This window comes from Cyprinus carpio, unplaced genomic scaffold (genome assembly GCF_018340385.1).
Source record: "Cyprinus carpio isolate SPL01 unplaced genomic scaffold, ASM1834038v1 S000006530, whole genome shotgun sequence".
Lineage (NCBI taxonomy): Eukaryota > Metazoa > Chordata > Actinopteri > Cypriniformes > Cyprinidae > Cyprinus > Cyprinus carpio.
In genome coordinates this window covers 12,361-31,215 of record NW_024879195.1, presented here as the reverse complement: position 1 = coordinate 31,215, position 18,855 = coordinate 12,361, and the positions used below count along the sequence as shown (strand labels likewise).

General features: G+C 35.6%; 1 long non-coding RNA gene, 1 pseudogene and 3 gene segments (V, D, J or C); 1 reads left to right on the top strand and 4 right to left on the bottom strand.

The window, feature by feature from the left end:
• The first annotated feature begins 382 nt into the window (after window positions 1–382).
• On the top strand, window positions 383–4,284 carry LOC122143907. Its single transcript, XR_006159427.1, has 3 exons — window positions 383–493; window positions 631–816; window positions 4,227–4,284. It is a non-coding gene; the product is annotated as an uncharacterized LOC122143907 (long non-coding RNA).
• On the bottom strand, window positions 3,778–4,388 carry LOC109095103. The segment is given in 2 exon segments: window positions 3,778–4,163; window positions 4,240–4,388. Coding segments are annotated over 2 exon segments (420 nt in total).
• A 3,323-nt stretch (window positions 4,389–7,711) lies between these two features.
• Window positions 7,712–8,326, bottom strand: LOC122143889. The segment is given in 2 exon segments: window positions 7,712–8,134; window positions 8,228–8,326. Coding segments are annotated over 2 exon segments (384 nt in total).
• A 3,891-nt stretch (window positions 8,327–12,217) lies between these two features.
• Window positions 12,218–12,749, bottom strand: LOC122143884 (annotated as a pseudogene).
• A 754-nt stretch (window positions 12,750–13,503) lies between these two features.
• On the bottom strand, window positions 13,504–14,443 carry LOC109051799. The segment is given in 2 exon segments: window positions 13,504–14,178; window positions 14,260–14,443. Coding segments are annotated over 2 exon segments (372 nt in total).
• Between the last annotated feature and the right edge of the window lie 4,412 nt (window positions 14,444–18,855).

The following is an 18,855-nucleotide window of genomic DNA, read 5'->3' as shown; positions in this document are numbered from 1 at the left end:
CTTGCTGTTGTATGGAACATTCTCAACACAAGTAAATAATGAGAGCTTCACTAAAGACATCAATATCAAAAGTCCATACTGTATGACTTGTGCCTCCATCCAAAATCTCCTGAAGACATTTGATAGCGTTGTATAAGCAAAAATCTAATTATCTTAATGTTTAATTAATTTATTCACAGAGGTTTTATATTGTGAGCTCACTGAGCTGTTTATATGGTTGTTTTCAGATATTGTTCAGAACTGTAGCAGTATTCATCACTGTGTCTGTCTTGCACAATAATATACAGCAGTGTCTTCATTCTTCATATTATTCATCTGCAGATACATCTGTTTCTTGCTGTTGTCTCTGGAAATAGTGAAACGTCCCTGAACAGACTGAGAGTAGTATGTAGTACCACCAGATGAGATGTATGCCAGCCACTCCAGACCTCCTCCTGCAGTCTGTCTGATCCAAGCTAAGTACGGGTCACTACTAAATCCAGAGAATGTACAGGTGAGTTTGTGAGATCCTCCAGGTTTAATGACCACTGACTCAGACTCAGTCAGTGTTTGACACCAACAGACTGAAAAACAAACAGTTTAACATTAACATTTACAACAGTACACATGAATAAGTCTGATTATCAACAGGTTTTCAAGACAACCTTACATTCTGTGAGAGCAAACATGAAGAGTGAAGACAAAACCCATTTAGACACAATATCCATTGTCATGTTATGAAAAGAGGAAGCTGATGCATCAAAATCACAAACAACGGAGTGGAGGCTTTTTAAAGAGGACGGGGAGAAGTAAATTTGCATTGGGTGCCCTCTAAAGGTACATTTACATTTTCTGTGTCTATATGAACTTTTATAACCATGTCTGCCTTTAAATGTATTGTATGTTTATATGTAGTAGTTCAGAAACATAGTAGTGTCTCATATTTGCTGTAATGAAGTGCTCGACAAAGAAGATAATTAAACTAACAGTCTTTAATAACACTCTTTAAAAGACACAGGAAAACATAAAAGATAATATAAACACAACCATGTAGAACAAAGATGCTTCTTTACTACTATCATCGATTCTGCACTGATTAGACTGAAAACCTGTTTGAAAGATCATCATTCAAAGATACTGATGTGCTGAACATTTGCTGATTATAAATGTTCACACAGTGGAATGTTATAGAGCTCAAATTAATTGTAATTTGTGAATGTTTTTATTGCAGCATAAATTCAACATTTCAATTCGATATATCCCTAAAGTGTTATGGAAAAAAATATGTACTGTATAAATGTTTTCTTGATTTATTCAAGTTTACATCAATTTCTAAAACACTAAGAGAATTAACAAGAATTAACAAAAAGTGAAGTGTGCTTAAACATGTTCTTGGACCCTCAGAGATCACATAACTAGATTTTGTTCAGTCCTGCAGTCTTTTGTCTTACTCTGAAACAGTCTTTTTGTCAGGATATAAATGAGAGGGAGAGGTAAGTGAATCCAATCACAGTGTTTTATTTGCAAATCACAAATGCAAGGTGAGTTCTTAGTGACTTCTGGTGCAGGTTCGGTACAGATACTCATTGCGGGGCTGAATGCAGGTGAGCGTGTCTTCAATAGATATGTCAATGCCAAGCCGTCACAGATGGTTAGCACTTGTCTCTCTTTCCTTCAGGTGCAGGTACAACCAAGCAAGCTCGGAGAAACACACTGGGCGTTCGGAGGAACATTGGATCACAGGTAGCAGGGAATTAAGCAGGAGTCCTGCAAGCAGGAGGACAATGACACAGAGGTTAGTGTTTCAAAGGTGAGTATACTTTACGTCCTTGAGTCCACGGTGACTCAACAGGTCGGGAGACAACGGCATATGGTCTGTTCCTGTTGGAGGCTTGACATCAAACTGGGGCTGTGGTGAATGCTTTATAGTGCTCTGTGATGAGGTTGATAATAATGTGCAGGTGCAGGTGATTAATACTCCGGGGAGCGTGATCGCTGTGGGATTGATGAGACCGGGCTTGACTGGTCCCTGACACTTTTCACCTCTAAATACAGCATGTTTTTGCTGGTATGTGAAGTATTGGTCTTTTGTGATGGAGAACTAGCCCTGTAGAGACTGAGCAAAAACAGTGCCAGTGTCAATACGCCCAATCCACTCCAGTGCTTTCCCTGGTTTCTGACGGATCCAGTGCATCCAGTAGCTGCTCACTGAGAATCCAGACACAGTGCAGGACAGAGTCACTGATTCTCCAGGCTTTTTCACCACAGAATCTGAGGAGGTCAAAGACTGACCACTAACAGCTGAAAAACATGAAACAAATACTATTAGATGATTTAGAACAGTGAAATTACAACAGTAATATAGAACTAATGGTAGTTTCAAACCTGAAATAATCATCAGGAGTCCAAACCGTAGCATCTACATTACCGCAGTTCAGCTTATAACAAAGTCTTTCAGGGGTCTGGGAGACACTGACCCTTACCATAAAATAATTTGCATTTGTGTGTTATTATACAGTAGACAAAGGAAATCTCCACTTATATTTTTAAATTGCGTAATCTATGTTTACTTTTGTTCAGGTACCCTCTCTCACCAGTTATCAACAATAATATTGTGTTCAGTAAAACAAAATGCATTTGAATTATAATTATTATGACAACGCGTACAAAACAGTAACAGATGGCTCAAAACTCTGAAAATACCTGTTTATTTTTACTCTTATCTGTTAGTCTGAGACGTCGTTGCCATTGCGATTAATCTGTTGAAAACTACGTAGCTGTTTTTTTTTTTGGAAATTGCTAAAATAGAAGTTGTCGCACTGTTTGTACTGCTTATTGATACAGCATTTAGCGTTGGATGACACTATCATTGTTGGTTAAATGAAGCCCAAGTGCCACAAACAGGCCTATTATGCGACATGTGACCAGTTCAAGTTCAAGAACATGCAAAGGACATTGTTTTTATATTCATTTGCATATACTATTTTACTATAACAATTGATGGCCCTTTTTTACATCTGAGCCCCTGCTCCCGAGGAACTCTCTTCATGTCCCTGTGTTTGTTCTGTAATGTCTTTCATGTTGTGTTATTTAATATTGACCCAACGTGGCCAAGTGGGGCCTGAGGTTGGTTGAAAGAATAATTATTGATGGACATCCACCAGCATTGTTCATTCATTTTCAGCAATCCAGTTTCTAGCTGAGCAGGGAAGTGTTTGTTCGGTTGTTTGTTTTTAATTATTACTACTACTATTATTATTAGTTTATTGCATTTTCTTGTTCCCTGATGAATGCCATTGACTGGTATCAGTCTCATTTTTGGGGTGAAGGGAGTCAACTATATGATCTGGTTGTGATGTCACGTGTATCTCCCTGGTAGGCTGCTTTTGCAGATTGTCAGAAAGTATTTTAGAGTCACTGGATTTAGCTACACTTGTTGTATCATAGTGTGGTGATGATATGTTTAATAGTTTAATTATTCTATAAATCAAAGCAATACTTTTTTTAAATGACCTCCATTGTGACAGTATATATGTAGAGTTAATGAAGGTATGTAGCAGAAATGCTATAAGAAAAAACAACCCGTCCATTATTACTATAAGAGACATTAAAAATACTGAATATAAAATGTACAGGTTATACTTCATACTGAAACATAGTTTACTGTAGAAAACAGATTAGTCAGTATAAATTTACTGAAAACCAAGTGTGAAATTAATAATAAAAGTTTTATAGTTAAGTTTTTAACATATATTTTTGTTTTGTGTTTAGTACATTTAAAACACCTCAGATGGGCCTTATGTTACTTTAGAGCTTGCATAACTCAAACTCATTTCTCGTGATGAGTTTTTGAACAGCTGCCTGTATTTGTGTTTCCACTGTGTCTCTTGCACAGTAATACACTGCAGTGTCTTCAGTCTTCAGTTGATTCATATGCAGATAGAGATTAGAGTTGTCCTTAGATGCTGTGAATCTGCCCTGCACTGACTGAGCTGAGCTCTTAGAAGAATCTGAATGATAATAAATAATCCATTCCAGTCCTTTTCCAGGTGCCTGACGGATCCAGTGCATGCTAGTGCTACTAACAGTAAACCCACTGCAGGCACAGGTCAGTTTGTAGGAAGCACCTGGAGACACAACTACTGACTGTTCAGACTGTGTGAGCACAACCTGACAGTCAATACCTGCGGATAAACACAACATTTAGAATTATGAATATTTACACTAAAAACAGTTTGTTTATCCAGGGAATTTACTTACAAGACACAGCAGCCAGCAACAGCAAGAGGAATGAAGTGAACATGGTTTATATGAAGGATTGAACTGGTGATGAGTCCTCCAGTCCACAGTGTAGCTGTTAAATATGAAACAGACATCAGATCATTTGCATTGAAACCCTGAATAGTGGAATCACTGGAGCTTGAGACTATTGAGGTTCATTGTATGGGCAATGGTATCAGCTATCTTGATATGGAAATTATATTGTACTTCAGTGAATAAATGTGATTATTTGCAGCAGGCATGTGTGTGAAACCCATCAGTTCCATCAAACAGATGTGACATTGTGTTTTGTTCATGAGAAAAGAGGGTAAATAACTTTGGTAAAGCTGTAGAGCTTAAATGAATATCCAGGTAAAAATCCAATAAAAATATCCAAGTAAAAAAAAAAAAAAAAATATTATATATATATATATATATATATATATATATATATATATATATATATATATATATATATATATATATATATATATATTCCAGACTTTTCAAGGGCCATATCTTCCTTTGGGGCCCTGGTAATCAGTACTGGTTTTACCCCCAGTCCGACGCCCCTGCAGATCAGCACTTTTCCAATATCAGGCTGTTGTTGTTATTGATACACTTCTTGTTGTGAAAACATGCTGATCCTGGATAAATAAATACATAATTAAAATATTGAAAAATATGTGACAATGTACTTGTATATCATAATTTTTGTAGTAATAAAGATGTACATCTAATTAGAGCTGAAGATCTTTGCCCGAACCCGACGGGACCCGATGGGACCCGACGGGTTCGGTCGGGTTCGGGCTTTATTTATATCAGTTTACACGGGCTCGGGCCGGGCTCGGGCTTGAGCTCCGGTTTGCGAGGTAAATGAGCGGTCATGTGATGGGTTTCGATTAGCGTGAGAAAGACGTGAAAATGTATGCTGAGTAGGTGAAACGGAGGCTTGCCTCTGGCGATTACGTTTTGGTTGCACCAGCAACTAAAGCAAAGTCTGAGGTGTTGAAAAGTTATGACCATGTTTATAATGAGAATAATGAGCCAGTGGGTTATATTGTTGGATGCACCATCAGTGAGCGCAGGAACGTGCTGAAGCCATCTACAGTGGATTCAATAATTTTCCTCCACAAAAACATGTAGGCCTAGCCTAATATTGGTGAGTAAAGGTTTTTCAAATTATAACTAAATATTAATTGAGTCTTAAATGCATAATGTAGACAGAGTATATAGGCTAATGTTGGTATTATTCTTTTATTAAATTTCAGCTGCAAGTGGCGAAGCAAATCCTGCGGAGCCTTTTTCGTAATTTCGTTATTGCCAAATACCCATCTTAATTTAGAATTTAACTTAATTAAATTTGTTAAGAAAGACTCCTTTTTATTGTAGCATTGGCCTATTTAAAGGCTAAATGAGCCTATGCCTAGGCCTATTTAGAGTGCTGAGATGTTACGATGTTACAGAGGAGTTATTTTATTTCTTTGTTTCAAACTTCCAAGTGGCCTATATCCTAAGTTAGTCATGAATAAATTATGTTAAAACATGTATAAATGACTCATTCTAGACAAAAGGCAAAAGAGCTGTGTGTGTGCGCACATTTGAATAATGTCGGGCTGTAAACGGGTTCAGGCTTTTAAAAAGCTGTCAATCAAAATGTACTTGTCGGGCTCGGGTCCTGTCGGGCCTAACTTTAAAGGCCCGATTACAGCTCTAGATGTTACACCATCTTGGCCTGGTGCTCTTTTCCTTTTCTGTTTCAGGAAGACCTGGCGCACCTCCTCTTCACTGATCTGAATTGCAGGTGTGGGGGAGAGGGGGGTTGCAGGAGGTGTGAATGGTGTGAGTGGTTGTTTGGAGAGGTGTTCAAGGCTGGTTGCAAGAGGTGTAAATGGTGTGAACGGTTGTGTGGAGAGGTGTTCAGGGCAGGTGATGGGTGTTCTTTCAAACCTGCACTCGTTCAGATCGTTTGCCAGTTGTTGATTTTCCGCAGTGCTGGGGGATGCTGTCTTGTAATTGGTGATCTCCTTCAGACTTTTCCACACTGATGCTAAGTCGCTGGAAGTGAACTGAGTCCTTATTTTTTCAGAATAATTCCTCTTTGCCACTCTGATCTCCTTTTCCAGTGTGTATTTAGCCTGTTTATACAAGACATTGTCTGTAAGCATCACTGTAAGCATCTTCTTTGACCTGACAGAGCTGTCTGAGTTTTGCAGTGAAACACGGTTTGTCATTGTTGTAAGTTAGATGAGTCCTGGTAGGAATAATGATATCCTCACAGAAACTGATATAAGGATATCTGTATTCCTACCAGGACTGTATTCACAGGGAGAAAAGCAGTGGGGAGAGAATGTAGGCTGTTACTGAAATCAGGCTGTTACTGTCGTTGGTGTGGGTGCAGTAACTGTTTGGTAGTTGTTAGTAAGTCTGTTTACAGTGGTTTTGGAGGACTGGTGCTTGGATGTGGCATTTTAAGGCCTAGGTAAATGTCCTTTAGGAATCTGAGGAGGTCAAAGACTGACCACTAACAGCTGAAAAAACACATGGAACAAATCACGTTAGATGATTTAGAACAATGTAGATACTATATTACTAATGTGCTGAAAATAAGAGTTTCTAACTTTAAATGATAAACAGCGAAACTATATGCAGTAACCCTTCCATCATCACCCTGAAACTGTGATTGAGACTTTTAAAGTCTTTTTTAAAAGTTTAAGTAACATTGGCCATCCCTACTAAATCATAACATTTGCATATATTCTGAAAAAACAAGTTAACTCTGGCAACACTGGAACTGAGAATGTTTTTTTTTTTTTTTTTATTCTGACCGATGTAACACATAATTCACATTTATTTTGTTTTTAGGGCAGTACAGAGGTTTTCCGACATCTTATTGAACAATATGTTTACAGTAACACATTTCAAACTGCATTAACTCATCAAGTCAACTTAAACGTCTATACAGATAACTTAGATATGAGGGACGTTTTTTTTTTTTTTTTTTTTTTGTTATTCAGTTATTACTTATTCTGTCATACAAGTGAAGAAATCAGGCATGCTACTGTCATTGCTGTGGGTGCAGTAAATGTTAGACGTTTCTGAGCTTGGTGTTTTTAATAGTTGTTAGTGTGTCTGTTTACAGTGGTTCTGGAGGACTGGTGCTTGTATGTAGATGTAGCATTTTAAGGCCTAGGTAAAGGTCCTTTAGAAGGTTGGAGTGGGACAGAGAAAAAGTACATTTGTATATCTACATAATTTGAACATACAACTCAACATTTTGATTTTTCCATACAATGAAAGTATAATGTTATTTAGGTTAAAATCACATTTGCTATTCCAGAAATAATTTATAAGATTTTAGAAATGGTAGAATAGAATAATAAAGAAATAAAGAAAGCTATTCAAATTGCAAGTTGAAGGCTAAAATGTACACATTTTTATTGCAATCAAGAATAAATTTGAAGTGGTATAATGTTCATGTGGATTAAGGTATCAAGCTAATAAATAACATAATCTCACTTCACTTACTGTCAGTTCTTGTAGAGCTGCTTCATCAGATGGAGTCAGTGTGTCTGTCGAGCACAGTAATAAACAGCAGTGTCCTCTTCTCTCAGACTCTTGGCTTCAAGATACTGTGTACTTTGAGACACGTCCTCACTCAGCGTGAAGTGATTTTTCATGGAGTCTGCGTAAATGAGATAATCAGAGCTGGAACTACTGCCAGAGTCAACTCTCCCAATCCACTCCAGAGCTTTCCCTGGTTTCTGTCGTATCCAGTGCATCCAGTAGCTTGTCATTGTAAAACCAGATATTTTACAGGAGATCTTCACTGTTTCTCCAGGTCTTTTTATCTCAGCAGGTGACTGATCCAACCGGATTTCATCACCACTGATACCTGTGGAATAAAAATAAATAAATTACATTGATGTAGAGCATCCATAGTGTATTGAATGCTCTTGGCTAGAAAAACGGAAAATGTCAAACTTACCTTGAGTTAAAATCACTACAATAATGAACAGACAAATGCTTTTCGACCTCATTGTTAAAAAAACCTTGACTGCCTTGACTGTAACTATAGGGGTGTATTCTAAATGATAATTTTATGTTTGCCAATTGTTGAGCTGAATTGTGTTTATATACAGGTGAGGTGGAGAGCGAGTTTGCATATGCCACATTTTTGGGCTGTATATAAAGTTCTGAAGTAAGATGTGGGTGGAAATGTGAGGAGGTGTTACTGAAATGGTGCTCTTGAAGAATTATACATGAACTCCAATTTAACCACATTTACTTTAAGTGAATTTGATCTTAATTGTTTTTGATGACTTTTTTTCTTTTGTGATATAATTTTTTGTCTCTACAGTTTACTTCTTTTACATATAAAAAATGTAAATTGTTGAGACATATATAATTTCAGACAAAAAAGTCAGGTTTTCACTGTAAGTTTGGGAGTCCTTCAGGTGGAAGCATTTAGTAATGTATTATCATTATTACATTCTTCAAGTAAATGTTAACAGTTTGTTTTATTTATTTATTTTTTTTTTAAATTCACAATTGATTGTGTTGCTTTTCAGATTCTCAAATAATAAATGTGGAATGTCAGCTTGTGTGTATGGAATCAATGTCTGATTTATTTATTAATTTATTTTAATTCTGTTTACGGTCTGTTTTAAAAACCAGGTGATGTGTGTTTTCAGTCTGTGAGATATCATTAGCATCTGTCAAAGTGAACATCATGCTCTGAGATCCCATCTGTTTCTGTGACTATATAAATATTTTTAACTACAGTCAGTTAGAAACAGATGCTCCTGAGAAAAAATAAATAAAAATACTTAGTAGTTCTTTGTAAAACTGTAAGGCAGGATAGAGCAGAGATTAAGTATTTGTCTGGGGACTCAGGTTCAAACTACATGCTGTACTGTCAAATAGAAAAATTCAGCTAAGCTTAATAATAATCACCTTGCTGTTGTATGGAAGATTCTCAACACAAGTAAATAATGAGAGCTTCACTAAAGACATCAAAAAATTAGTCCATACTGTATGACTTGTGCCTCCATCCAAATTCTCCTGAAGACATTTGATAGCGTTGTATAAGAAAAAATCTAATTATCTTAATGTTTAATTAATTTATTCACTGAGGTTTTATATTGTGAGCTCACTGCGCTGTTTATATGGTTGTTCTCAGATTTTGTGCAGTGTTGTAGCTGTATTCATCACTGTGTCTCTCTTGGGCAATAATATACAGCAGTGTCTTCATTCTTCATATTATTCATCTGCAGATACATCTGTTTCTTGCTGTTGTCTCTGGAGATGGTGAAGCGTCCCTGAACAGACTGAGAGTAATATGTAGTACCACTAGATGAGATGTATGCCAGCCACTCCAGACCTCCTCCTGCAGTCTGTCTGATCCAAGCTAAGTGCGGGTCACTACTAAATCCAGAGAATGAACAGGTGAACATAAGTCTGATTATCAACAGGTTTTCAGGACAATCTTACATTCTGTGAGAGCAAACATGAAGAGCAAACACAAAACCCAGTTTAGACACAATATCCATTGTCATGTTATGAAAAGAGGAAGCTGATGCATCAAATCACAAACAACGGAGTGGAGGCTTTTTAAAGAGGACGGGGAGAAGTAAATTTGCATAGGGTGCCCTCTAAAGGTACATTTACATTTTCTGTGATTATTAACTTTTATAACCATGTTTGTCTTTAAATGTATTGTATGTTTATATGTTGTAGTTCAGAGACATAGTAGTGTCTCATATTGGCTGTAATGATGTGCTCGACAAAGAAGATAATTAAACTAACAGTCTTTAATAACACTCTTTAAAAGACACAGGAAAACATAAAAGATAATATAAACACAACCATGTAGAACAAAGATGCTTCTTTACTACTATCATCATTGATTTTGCACTGATTAGACTGAAAACCTGTTTGAAAGATCATCATTCAAAGATACTGATGTGCTGAACATTTGCTGATTATAAATGTTCACACAGTGGAATGTTATAGAGCTCAAATTAATTGTAATTTGTGAATGTTTTTATTGCAGCATAAATTCAACATTTCAATTCGATATATCCCTAAAGTGTTATGGAAAAAAAATATGTACTGTATAAATGTTTTCTTGATTTATTCAAGTTTACACATCAATTTCTAAAACACTAAGGGAATTAACAAGAATTAACAAAAAGTGAAGTGTGCTTAAACATGTTCTTGGACCCTCAGAGATCACATAACTAGATTTTGTTCAGTCCTGCAGTCTTTTGTCTTACTCTGAATCTCCTGCACAGTAATAAACAGCTGTGTCTTCGGTCTTTTCACCTCTAAATACAGCATGTTTTTGCTGGTATTTGAAGTCTTGGTCTTTTGTGATGGAGAACTGGCCCTCTAGAGACTGAGTAAAAACAGTGCCAGAGTCAATATGCCCAATGAGGAGGTCAAAGACTGACCACTAACAGCTGAAAAACATGGAACAAATAATGATAGATGATTTAGAACGATGAAATTAAAACAGTAATATAGAACTAATGGGTGTTTCTCACCTGAAATATTCATCAGGAGTCCATTACAACAGTAAAACAGTGATAGATTACACACACTGACTGAAAGTTCAGCTTATAACAAAGTCTTTCAGGGGTCTGGGAGACACTGACCCTTACCATAAAATTAGCATTTGAGTGTTATTATACAGTAGACAAAGGAAACCTCGAATTATATTTTTATATTACGTAATCTATGTTTACTTTTGTTCAGGTACACGCAGAGAGGGGTGCTTTAATGTTCAAGCCCCTGCCCTTTTTCCAAAATTAACCATTGCTTTATCTATGTTTATTTTTGTTAATGTTGTGTTCAGTAAAACAAAATGCATTTGAATTATAATTATTATATAATTAACCATTGCGATTAATCTGTTGAAAACTACGTAGCTGTTGTGTTTTTTTTTTTTTTTTTTTTTTTTTTTTTTTTTTTGGAAATTGCTAAAATAGAAGTTGCCGCATTGTTTGTATTGCTTTTTGATACAGCATTTACTATTTGTTGACACTATCATTGTTGGTTAAATGAAGCCCAAGGGCCACCATCAGACCTATTATGTGACATGTGAGCAATTCAAGTTCAAGAGCACGCAAAGGACAATATTTTTATATTCATTTGCATATACCATTTTACTATAACAATTGATGCCCCCTTTTTACATCTGAGCCCCTGCTCCAGAGGAACTCTCTTCATGTCCCTGTGTTTGTTCTGTAATGTCTTTCATGTTGTGTTATTTAATATTGACCCAACGTGGCCAAGTGGGGCGTGAGGTTGGTTGAAAGAATAATTATTGATGGACATTCACCAGCATTGCTCAGTCATTTTCAATCAGTTTCTAGCTGAGCAGGGAAGTGTTTGTTTGGTAGTTTGTTTTTAATTATTACTATTACTATTATTATTAGTTTATTGCATTTTCTCGTTCCCTGATGAATGCCATTGACTGGTATCAGTCTCATTTTCGGGGTGAAAGGAGTCAACTATATGATCTGGTTGTGATGTCACATGTATCTGCCTGGTAGGCTGCTTTTGCAGCTTGTCAGAAAGTATTTGAGAGTCACCAAATTTAGCTACACTTGTTGTATCATAGTGTGGTGATATGTTTAATAGTTTAATTTTTCTATAAATCATAGCAATACTTTTTTTTTTAATGACCTCCATTGTGACAGTATCCACGTAGAGTTAATGAAGGTATGTAGCAGAAATGCTATAAGAAAAAACAACCAGTCCAATTATTACTATAAGAGACATTAAAAATACTGAATATAAAATGTACAGGTTATACTTCATACTGAAACATAGTTTACTGTAGAAAACAGACTAGTCAGTATAGATTTACTGAAAACGAAGTGTGAAATTAATAATAAAAGTTTTATAATTATTAAGTTTTTGTTAACATATATTTTTGTTTTGTGTTTAGTACATTTAAAACACCTCAGATGGGCACTTTGTTACTTTAGAGCTTGCATAACTCAAACATGTCCTCATTTCTCATGAGTTTTTGAACAGCTGCCTGTATTTGTGTTTCCACTGTGTCTCTTGCACAATAATACACTGCAGTGTCTTCAGTCTTCAGCTGATTCATATGCAGATAGAGATTAGAGCTGTCCTTAGATGCTGTGAATCTGCCCTGCACTGACTGAGCTGAGCTCTTAATAGAATCTGAATAATAATAATAATCCATAATCCAGGTGCCTGACGGATCCAGTGCATGTTAGCGCTACTAACAGTAAACCCACTGCAGGCACAGGTCAGTTTGTAGGAAGCACCTGGAGACACAACTACTGACTGTTCAGACTGTGTGAGCACAACCTGACAGTCAATACCTGTGGATAAACACAACATTTAGAATTATGAATATTTACACTAAAAACAGTTTGTTTATCCAGGGATTTACTTACAAGACACAGCAGCCAGCCACAGCAAGAGAAATGAAGTGAACATGGTTTATATGAAGACTGAACTGGTGATGAATCCTCCACCATCAGTTCATTTGCATTGAAACCCTGAATAGTGGAATCACTGGAGCTTGAGACTATTGAGGTTCATTGTATGGGCAATAGTATCTGCTATCTTGGTATGGAAATAAGATTGTACTTCAGTGAATAAATGTGATTATTTGCAGCAGACATGTGCGTGAAACCCATCAGTTCCATCAAACAGATGTGACTGTGTTTTGTTCATGAGAAAGTGAGTTAATAACTTTTTAAAGCTGTAGAGCTTAAATGAGTTGTAGTAGATCAGCACTTTTCCAATATCAGGTCGTAATTATTGTTGATGCACTTCTTTTTACGAAAACATGCTGATCCTGGATAAATACATAATTGAAATATTGAAAAATATGTGACAATTTACTTGTATATCATAATTTTTGTAATTTTATGTTCAGCAGCACAATAATATAGATGTACATGTTATACAATGTAGTACTGTGCATGTATAAATATATTTAAACTGATTTATGCTATATATGTTGACATTTGTGTACACATACAAATATTGTCCTTTGTCTTTTCTGTCTATTGTATATTTACATATGTAAAAAAAAAAAAAATATTTATAAAAGTTTATGAATGTGTTCAGCTTTAAACCCTTTCAAGCATTAACTCGTGAAAGATTAATACACAAATTAATTGTTTCAATAAAGCTATTACATATAAAAATGTAGAGCAGTTTTTTTCTTCATTGCGATGTATTATGTATCAATATATAGTCATATATGGTGCATACTGCAGGGTATAAAAAAATAGAATCACCAGTCTCCTATAAAGAAATGTGTTATTCAAAATACATTGCATTATATTTTCTGCTATATTCCCATATATTTTTGTTTCATAATGTCATGTATGACAACTGTACAGGTTTTGTATCTTTGCTGATTGATCAACCCTGCAGACTATAATCTTTATGGTGTACCTTAATTAATCCAGACCTTTAGTCACTCATTTATTTGAGAATCTGCTTATGAAGAAGTTTTTAAATGTTTTAAATACATTTCTAAACAAGTATAATTTGTTGAATTGTGGGGAAGTTTGCAATTGCTTCAGTGATGTGATGCATGAATAGTTTTTGTTCAGTCCTGCAGTCTTTTGTTTAACAGTGACTCTCGTGCACAGTAATAAACAGCTGTGTCTTCAGTCTTCAGGCTTTTCACCTCTAAATACAGCATGTTTTTGCTGGTGTCTGTGGTGATGGAGAACTGTCCTTGTAGAGACTGAGCATAATATACAGTTGAGCCATATTTTAGCCCAGTCCACTCCAGTGCTTTCCCTGGTTTCTGACGGATCCAGCCCATCCAGTAGCTGCTTGTTGTTGATCCAGACACAGTGCAGGACAGAGTCACTGATTCTCCAGACTTTTTCACCACAGAATCTGAGGAGGTCAAAGACTCACCACTAACAGCTGAAAAACATGGAACAAATCATGTTAGATGGGATAGAAAAATTAAGTGACAACAATCTGGAGAAGTGAAATCATTCTCACCTGAAATAATTATCAGCAGAACTCCATACTGTAACATTTCCATTATCAATCTAGACCTGTCAAGTGAAGAGAAACTGCACTGCAGCAGAACACAAACACTGACTGAGGATCCTGTTTATAACACAGTCCTTTGAGAGTTTGAGTGACACTGATCCTCCTGATTAAATCATGACATTTGCATACACTGTATCTGCCCTACAAAAAAAGGCAACATGTGGTAAGTATGGAAACACTGGAACTGGGAAAATTAATTAACATATTTTTATTAAATTCTGATTGATTTGTTTATTCACAAATTTTTGTATTTTGTTGTGTTTTTTTGTGTTTTTTTGAATTTTTTTGTATTTCTTTCTTTTTTTTTTTATTTCTTTCTTTCTTTATTTCTTTCTTTATTTCTTCTTTTTTCTTATTACTAATGATAGTGGATATTTCAGTTTGTATATTGTATTATTGATGTGGGTGGAGTAAGTGTTGTATTTTAATTGTAATAGCTGATATGAGGTCTTTGGACAGCTGTTGCTGATAGACTGATGCTTTGATGTGACATTTTGAGGCCCGTCTAAAGTCTAGTGAGGATAATTTTGAATGTCTCCTTTCTCTCAGACACCCATTTCTGGTTTTGGAGTCTCTACTAATGAGATGATGACCTGAATCAGGTGTGTTGTGATTGTGGAGATATAGCTACTTTGTGTATTGTGAAGTGTTGGAGACCCCAGCTCAGGAATAGCTTGACATTTGTACTTGGGACGTCCAGACTGAGCCAATCAATGAGCCAATCAATTTGGATAGTCACACTGAACTTACAAATTCACTTTTTGTGTACCATTCAAGCGATTTCACTATAATTACATAGATCAGCATGTAGGGTTATCATGACAACTACATCGTACACTAATTACTTGTAAGATAATCAATTTTTGTCATGCTAGCTGAAAAATAATGCACTATAAGCGTGTTTGTAAACACAATCTCAAAGTAGACTTTTATAAAGTAAATCAAGAACTGAATTACTCGCCCACTACTTTAAAATATTAATCTTTTGTTGGGTATATGATCAACACACAATGGCAGACACACAGACACTTTATATTTAGTAGCTCTTTCTGAAAAGCAATGATTAATCAGTTTATATTCTAACATCTATGTTTAGGTTTTGGTCTGTGTAAATTAAAATTTGGATGTAAATGGTCCTCTTCCTGAAATAACTGTAGCACTACTGAGGATCACTTTTATGATATTGTCTGTCTCCAGAGTGGTCCAGGAGGGGGTTGTTAGGTCCAGATTTCTCTGCAGTTGCTGATGGTGCACGCTGTTGTCACACAACAGACAAGCAGTAGCTTATGCTATTATCAGCAAAAATGCAAATTTGTCACAGAACAATTTACGCAAATGAGATTGGGGAGACATTAGTAAGTTGATTTGATTTAATAATTTATTTACTTTTTTAAAAAAATAGATATATCTATATCTTGCAAAATAATATACAGCAGTGTCTTCATTCTTCATATTATTCATCTGCAGATACATCTGTTTCTTGCTGTTGTCTCTGGAGATGGTGAAGCGTCCCTGAACAGACTGAGAGTAGAATATGGTACCACCAGATGAGATGAAAGCCAGCAACTCAGCACAACCTGCCAGTCAATATCTGTGGATAAACACAAAATTTAGAATTATGAATATTAATATTTACACTAAAAACAGTTTGTTTTATCCAGGGCATTCACTTACAAGACACAGCAGCCAGCAACAGCAAGAGAAATGAAGTGAACATGGTTTATATGAAGGTTGAGCTGGTGATGAGTCCTCCACTCCACAGTGTAGCTGTTTAAATATGAAACAGACATCAGTTCATTTGCGTTGAAACCCTGAATAGTGGAATCACTGGAGCTTGAGACTATTGAGGTTGAAGCTTTAGTACTTTGAGGTTCATTTCATGGACAATAGTACCACCTATTGATACGAAAATAAAATTGTACACCTACAGCAATTAGCTGTGTCTTTATTCTCTGCAATGTTATTTTTTAAAGACAGACTCTAGAGACCTATAAACTGTTTTTTTTTTTTTTTTTTTCAGCAATTAGCAAAAACAACAGAATAACATAAGCTATGCTGAATTGTTCTTATTCAAATATTATAATATCCAGAAATGCTGTTTTCTAGCTCATCACTATTTTGTGTAAAAATATTCTTATCTGTCTACTGTCTTGGCAGGTTTTGTGAACAGTGCTGTAGTCATTTCAGTCACTGTGTCTCTTGCACAATAATATACAGAAGTGTCTTCATTCTTCAGGCTGTTCATCTGCAGATACACCTGCTTCCTACTGTTGTCTCTGGAGATGGAGATCAGTCTTTGGACAGACTGAGAGTAATATATTTCCTGGCTATCATATCTGATCAATGCCAGCCATTCCAGCTCTTTTCCAGACTTCTGTCTGATCCAAGCCATCCAGTAGCCAGCAATGTCCAAACCAGAGGCAGTGCATGTCAGTTTATGGGATTCTCCAGGTTTCATGACTGGAGCCTCAGACTCAGTCAGTGTTTGACACCAACAATCTGCAAAATAAAACATGATCAGTGTATGTACATTCAGATAAGAGCAGACTGGAAACAAAAAACTAGAATCATACATTGAGAAGCCAGCAACAGTAATGTAAACCCCAAGATTTTATGCTCCATAATTTCTGTACTGAATTACTGAGCTGTACAGTGATACAGAACTGATTATGAAGTGTATGATGAATTTGCATACTCTAATATTTAAATATTTGAATATTCAGTTGGGGATGTCTTGTTTTTTAAATAGGGGCATCATATCATTCTCATACATTTTATGGATACAAGGCATGGAGAGTAATGAGCTCAAAGCCTTCTATATTAAATGATGATTTTAATTTATTTATTCCATGTGTATCTGGTATTTCTGGTATATTTAATTGATGGTTAATTAAACATAAATAATAATCTACGAATACATATGGTGTCATATTCAGCTTTTCTTCATATTCAATTTAATTTACGTACAATTTGGCCTTTTATTTCTTTTTTTTTTTTTTTGTAAATATAAAGTCTATGATGATTAAGGTCTTATCATGGCATTCAGTGTCCCAAACTATTACATGCATGTTAAGATTAGACTAAAGTATTTGTGCACATGTTTTTGCACAAGCATTAAACTGGTAAGCTTGTATACCGAACACAGCAATACACAGCTATGTCCTCAATTTGCAGATTTTGTCATTTAAGATATACTGTGCTAGTAGATGTGTCTCTGGAGATGGTGAACTTATTTTTAAGTAAATCATTGTAATGAAATGATGTATGATGTATCTTATGAGCATTATTAATGTTCATCTAGTTAGAGACCCATCATTAAGGATTCCAGACAACTGATGTTGTTTTTAACCTGACTCTATAACTTAAAATTGTTTAAGAATAAGAAAGAGAGCAAACAAATGTATTCATTTGAAAAAAAAAGTAAATAAATCACTTTAAAAAATGCTATAAATATTCATTATATATATATATATATATATATATATATATATATATATATATATATATATATTATATATATATATATATATTATTACCAGTTAAAATACAGTTGACCAGTTATCTCCCTCCCCCCTTCTGGGTTTTTGTAAGGGTAGCTGAATGAAAACAAGCAAAGTGAGTCTCTTGCACAGTAATACACTGCAGTGTCTTCAGTCTTCAGCTGATTCATATGCAGATAGAGATTCGAGCTGTCTTTAGATGCTGTGAATCTGCCCTGCACTGACTGAGCTGAGCTCTTATATGCAGATAAATAATAATAAATAATCCATTCTAGTCCTTTTCCAGGTGCCTGACGGATCCAGTGCATGCTAGTGCTACTAACAGTAAACCCACTGCAGGCACAGGTCAGTTTGTAGGAAGCACCTGGAGACACAACTACTGTCTGTTCAGACTGTGTGAGCACAACCTGAGAGTAAACACCTAAACAGAGAGAAAAACAAAATTGCTGATAAAATGGGATTGGTTTTATATTTTAACATCCTAAAGCTGCTTAAATAAACACACACACACCCCATTCACCCCTGAGCACAACCTTTCATTTAATCTCTTGAAACTGAAACACTCACTGTGTGCAGCAGTTGCCAAGAGCAGAAAGAGGTTGATGGAGAACATTGTTTCTTCTCTTAAGATCAAAATCTCATTGTATACTTGTTTAAATAGGAAATGTGGCAGCCGAATTTGCATTGATATATTTACTCATGCATGTGTGGACTGAATGAGGAAGGGTGACCTCTTCTGGCTTCTGAATTATTTTTTTTTAAAAAAAGTAATTTGGTCATTTGGCTTATTGTATGTGGACAAAAGGCTATTACATGCCATTTAAGCAGATTATTTTATTATAAAAAACCCTTAAAGATAACTAATTTACAAAGACTTAAGCCAGCAATATCTGCTGAGCCATTGTCTAAAAGGTCTAATATTATGTCAAGAAATTATGTTTTATTAACAAGGTTTGGGAGGAGCATGTCAGATACTTAGCCTAATCAACACCGGTGGAGCACAATCAAGTTAATCAACACCACAGTATAAATACAGCTGACT